The sequence below is a fragment of the Merops nubicus genome, unplaced genomic scaffold (assembly GCF_000691845.1).
Source record: "Merops nubicus isolate BGI_N331 unplaced genomic scaffold, ASM69184v1 scaffold15803, whole genome shotgun sequence".
In the NCBI taxonomy this organism is placed as follows: Eukaryota; Metazoa; Chordata; class Aves; order Coraciiformes; family Meropidae; genus Merops; species Merops nubicus.
In genome coordinates this window covers 1-5,572 of record NW_008599775.1, presented here as the reverse complement: position 1 = coordinate 5,572, position 5,572 = coordinate 1, and the positions used below count along the sequence as shown (strand labels likewise).

General features: G+C 45.8%; 1 protein-coding gene across 1 annotated transcript; it reads left to right on the top strand.

Annotated features, from left to right (window-relative positions):
- Nucleotides 1–220: 220 nt before the first annotated feature.
- On the top strand, nucleotides 221–5,384 carry LOC103770264 (pre-mRNA 3'-end-processing factor FIP1-like; the record flags this gene model as incomplete). Its single annotated transcript, XM_008937519.1, has 4 exons — nucleotides 221–279; nucleotides 1,302–1,412; nucleotides 4,386–4,516; nucleotides 5,260–5,384. Coding segments are annotated over exons 1-4 (416 nt in total), but the record flags the coding sequence as incomplete, so codon positions are not given.
- Nucleotides 5,385–5,572: the final 188 nt, after the last annotated feature.

Below are 5,572 nucleotides of genomic sequence, written 5' to 3'. Positions count from 1 at the left end.
AGTATGTCTGCTGTGTTTCTGTAGGGTTGGAGGAAATTAGGTGCCAAGTGAGTCTCAATACTAAGGTGTTGAGATTTAGCACTAAAAATCATAGTCATGAACACACTCGAGTGAGCAGAACATCTTCTGAAGGATATGAGGGCTTGAATATGTTTTGTGTGAGATTCTTCCACCAAATAATTTGTTCAGAATACCAATGTAGTGATTCTTTTCCATACAGGGGAACTCCTATGAATCTAAACTTAAAAACGGGTAGAGGCTATGGAGCATCTGCTTCAGGTATGGCTGCTGGCTGGAGCCTTTGCCTTCTGCACTATTTCACTGACAGCTGGAGCAGCTGCCAAGCTTCATCTCTGGAAGGATGACAGATTACTGCACCTTAACCTAAACTAGGGGTAGTGAGTGAGTTTCCTAAACATAAGCATTCCTCAGGATGGTCTCTGGGCCAGGGTGCAGTGGGATGATTTAATTAGACATCACTGAGCATGCTGGTTATCATTCTATTTAAACTGGAAAAAATACATTATTACTTCTATAGTAAAAAAAAACCCAGGATTTTTGTAAAATATATTGTTGCACTTGGGGCTAAATGTTGTGGATTGTATGGAGAAGAACTTTTAACTCTGTGGCCAGTGTACTATGCTACTGGCAGTATAAGATACAAAAAGAAACACCTCTGGCTTTCAGTGTCAGCCTTGCAGGTGTCTGCAGGTGAAATTTTCCCCATCATTCCATTCAGTTTGTGTAGTAGAGGTTTGGTTTCTATCCTCCCCCATATGGGAGACTGCCCTTTCATGGGCTTCATCTATTTCCATGAATTTCTTTTTGCCTGTGACTTCTGATTAAGAAGATAAGAAAAATTCCCCTTGAGGGTCCTGCACCAAACAGATTTTTTGCTGACTGCAGTTAGTACACAGTCAACTTCAGGCTGATCCTGAAAAAGTCTCTTGTTAGGAGAAAATGTGTGTGTCTTGGGAGGGAAAAATATTTTGCCTAGGAGAAATTTGTTTTTTAATTTGGGGTAAATTTCATGTGTGCTCTAATAATTTTCTCTGTCTGTGGTACCAGTCTGGGTAGAGTTCACCTGCAAGTGCTGTACACTCTGCCTGTTTATTTACAGAGTGACTAAAGCAGTTTTTAATAAAAAGTTGATTGTGGTTACCTACCTGCTATAAAGCCAGCAATGAATTCACAGCAGGGCTTTTATTTTTTAACTGGAGTAATTTGCTCAGCAAATTAGTGGATTAAAGGCATTGCATTAAAAGTAGTAACAGTTTCTCTCTCTCTCTCTCTCTCCAAAGCCAAGTTGCAGCCCAAAGGTATTGACTTAGATGCTGCAGGGAATATAAATGGATTGCCTGTTATAGAAGTGGATTTAGATTCATTTGAAGACAAACCGTGGAGGAAACCAGGTGGGGCCTCACAGTTTCTCGTGGTAAATATTTTGTGCAGTTTTAGCTGTCTGTGTTTTATCTTCACATGTCATTTCTATCTGTTTATTGCTGCCAGGGAACAGGGAGGTGGAGATGTGTGTATTGCTCAGCTTCAGGTGCTGTTCTAGTCAGTCAGTGACATTTTCTGATTGATCAAGCCACACTTCTGCCTAAGATTGGGTTGGATGTACTCTGTTAATTTAAATTCCCTAAAGGGAATAACTATTAAAAATATAATCTAGTTTATTAGTTCCCCATTCCAGAAAATATTGTATTGATACGTGGGAGTCTGGAGCCCAAGTGTGGGGAGGAGCAGCTGAGGGAGCTGGGGGTGCTGAGCCTGGAGCAAAGGAGGCTCAGGGGAGACCTTCTGGCTCTGCACAGCTCCTGACAGGAGGCTGGAGCCAGGGGGGGGTCGGGCTCTGCTCCCAAGGAACAAGTGATAGGACAAGAGGAAAGGGCCTCAAGTTGCACCAGGAGAGATTTAGGTTGGGCATAAGGAACAGTTTCCTCCCTGCAAAGGTTGCCCAGGGCTGTGCCAGGCTGCCCAGGGCAGTGGTGGAGTCCCCACCCCTGGAGGGGTTTCCAAGCTATGGAGATGTGGTGCTGAGGATCATGGCTGGGTCAGTTGTTGGACACAATGATCTTAGAGGTCTTTTCCAACCCAAACGATTCTATGGTATGAATATGATAGGATTTGTTGACTTCAAGGTCAGTTGAGTAGGATCAGTGTTTGGCTGCTGATGATGTGTGGTCTCCTTTCCACATGGAGCAGCTTGTTCTGTCTCACTGTGACCCAGCACTGTCTGCTTGGACAAGAACAGCTAGGAGTTTTCTTTCAGGAAAGCTCATTACCTAATTCTTTGCTAGATGCTGCCTTTAGGTGTGTAATGGTGAGTGAGCAGTCCCCACTTTTTTCTTCTGGACAACATTACCTAGAGCAGACAGCCTGCACAGCAGGTTTCAGTGTGTACATGGGCTCTTTTGTCCTCCTGATTAGTATTGGGAAGATTTCTACTTGCAAGCAACTGTTGCATGACAAATGTAGGACCAGTACATGGGCTCTTTTGTCCTCCTGATTAATATTGGGAAGATTTCTACTTACAAGCAACTGTTGCATGACAGATGTAGGATGCTGGAAATAAACTTCTGTTTTTCATCTGAGCTTGAGAGAAAAGCAGATGAAGGAACCAAAGAGAACCATATTTTTGCTGTGCTACTTTCACTAAACATGCTCTGATGAAATGTTCCCCAAAGCAAAACATCTACCTGCCTCTTCTCAGCAACAATTCTCCCCTGTAACACTGCTATGCTGAGGAAGTATTGCTTTTGGAAGCAATAATGTGCTGTGGGTTTGGTATCTCCTGCCCACCTGAAGAGAAAAGCATCACAGTACTTAACCCTGCTAATAACTACACTGAAGTGCTCTCTGATGTTACATCTGTGGTAGCTACTATTCAAGATGTAGCCTTTCTTCTGCAGGACATTTCCTGTTGTGAGGTGAGAAAGAGTGGGCTAGAAAGAGTCAGTCAGAAAGAAACAATGAAGTGAAGTTCAGAGATAAGCCATGGAAATCATTGTGGTCATGCTGACCACATCCCTGGCCCAAAATGAAGCTAGCTGGCCTTAAACCAGAGTTGAAGTACAAACAGAGGGAAGATGTCTGCAGAGGTGTGTGGCCTGCAGGTTTCTTTAGATGGCAAGTAGCTTGTTACTCAAGAGCCTTTCAGGTTTATATCCTCTGCTAATAACTACACTGAAGTGCTCTCTGATGTTACATCTGTGGTAGCTACTATTCAAGATGTAGCCTTTCTTCTGCAGGACATTTCCTGTTGTGAGGTGAGAAAGAGTGGGCTAGAAAGAGTCAGTCAGAAAGAAACAATGAAGTGAAGTTCAGAGATAAGCCATGGAAATCATTGTGGTCATGCTGACCACATCCCTGGCCCAAAATGAAGCTAGCTGGCCTTAAACCAGAGTTGAAGTACAAACAGAGGGAAGATGTCTGCAGAGGTGTGTGGCCTGCAGGTTTCTTTAGATGGCAAGTAGCTTGTTACTCAAGAGCCTTTCAGGTTTATATCCTCTCCAGTGAATTGCTCAGCAAGTTGCTAAGTGGTGGAGAGGAAGAAGAAAGATGGTGTGAAGGACCTGACAGAGGGCTGAAATCCAGGCTGATAAAATAGATATCAGCCATGTTTGGGTGGTCCAGTAGGAAGAGTGGCCTGCCAAGAAGATAAACAGAAACCTCACCATAGAGATCCAAGCTCAGAGTGTTTTGCTTGGCCCTCATGTGTCAGCTCCTTGGTTTAGAGCTGGTCTGTCTGGGAACCCCTGGGTGAGGCGGGGTGATGTTGGAGGGACACCCCAGCAGGGTTGGGCTGTGCTTTGTAATGCTTCCTCTGGGGAGCTGTGCTGTGCAGAGGAGGGTGCAGGGTCAAAGGTAGCTGGGTTTTCTTGGCAAGCAGTTTGTGGCCACCTCTTACTCAGAAGTGCTGATGCTGCACTGGCACATCTCACAGAAGAGTGTCAAGTAAGATGATGATCTCTGAAGGCTCTAGATAGGATCACAACTGGACTGTAATTACTCCTTTACTCTGAGAGATCAATAAATACTCCACTTCAGCTTTGTTTCACAAAAATGGGTGAGTTGCAGAATTCCAGAAGAGCAAAGGTTAGGAGTGGAACTTGTTGGCTTAGCTCTGCCCAGAAGAAGGTTCTGTGGCACCATCCCCTGTTTGTGGTGGGGGCTGGAACCTCCCTTCCTCTGCTCTCCCCAGCACTCAGCTCGTTTGGATGACTGCAAGAAACCAGTCTGAAAAAATGCAATGAGTGAACAGTAGGCTGTGCTCTGGAGGAGATCCTTCTCCTCTGACTGCTCAAATGAACAGGGAAGGAAACCACTGGAGAAAGCAAGTCTGCTGGAGTGCCTGTGCTGACCCCTGCTCCCCCTGGCAGGTGCTGATCTTTCGGATTACTTTAATTATGGCTTCAATGAAGAAACGTGGAAGGCGTATTGTGAGAAGCAGCGGCGGCTGCAGCTGGGGCTGGATCCTGCTCCCCCCATCAGCACTGAAAACAAGATCACGGTAGGTGATGGGTGACCCCTGCACGTGGCCACAGTCAAACTGGGCCTTGCTTTTGTAATGGCAGAGGTGAGAGTGTCAGAGCAGATTCCTTCATTCCTAACTTCCCTGTGTGCCTCTCAGTGCTGAGTAACACAAATGTACTTTAAAGATTAAATCTCTCTGCTAAAAATCTTTTTTCTTTGGAATGAGCAGTTGTCTGGCAGGTTTGAACCACCACAGCAGCAAGACCTGAGTGAATCTCCAGTTGTCTTTGAGGCTGCCCAGCTATAGGGAGGTCTGGTGGGAAGATTCTGTGCCTGTGAGAGGTGTAGAGAGGGGAGCTGGGCACCCACGGGTGTTCTGCTTGTTGGTGTTCACTGCTGCAGTCATGTTGCCTTTTGTGTTTGGAGACTGGTTTGGTCATCAGCTTTTGCAGAATGCATCAGGTGGCCCAAACCTGTTAGAACTTCAGCCAAAGAGTCCATAGAACAAGTGTTAGTGTTTCTACTTTTGACTTAAGGGCTACATGAAAAAGGATATGAGATTATTAAACCTTTGGACTTGGGAGACAGCAGGCTGAGGCTGGGGTAGCCAGCTGGTTTACACAAATGTCTGCTGCCATGACTGAAGAAGAGGTGGTTTGCAAGAGCCCTGTGACTGTTCCTCAGGGGAGCCCTTGTCCTTTGCTGAGGGTCAGTCTTTGATGCTCCCTTCAGTTGAAAGTAAGGGCATTAAACCTGTGTGTCATGTATTACCTTCCACAGGTCCAGCAAGGAAGAACAGGGAATGCTGAAAAAGAAGTGGAGAACAACATCATCAAAACAGAATTCAAAACAGACTTCCTGGCTCTGGTGGGAGGACGCATGAAGGCTGGGCCCCCTCCTAACAGGTGAGAGGTGCTGCAGACATAGAGCTGGGGATCCACCTGGGCCATAGCTGAGTCTCCTCAAGCCTGAAACAGAAGCTTTAAAACTCTACAGGAAGCTACCGTGGTCCCTTGTCATCTTCAGCAGTGCTCTCCTGAGGGTTGTGCAACCCCTGCCCACCCACTGACCTCTCCCTGGTGATATCTTCAGC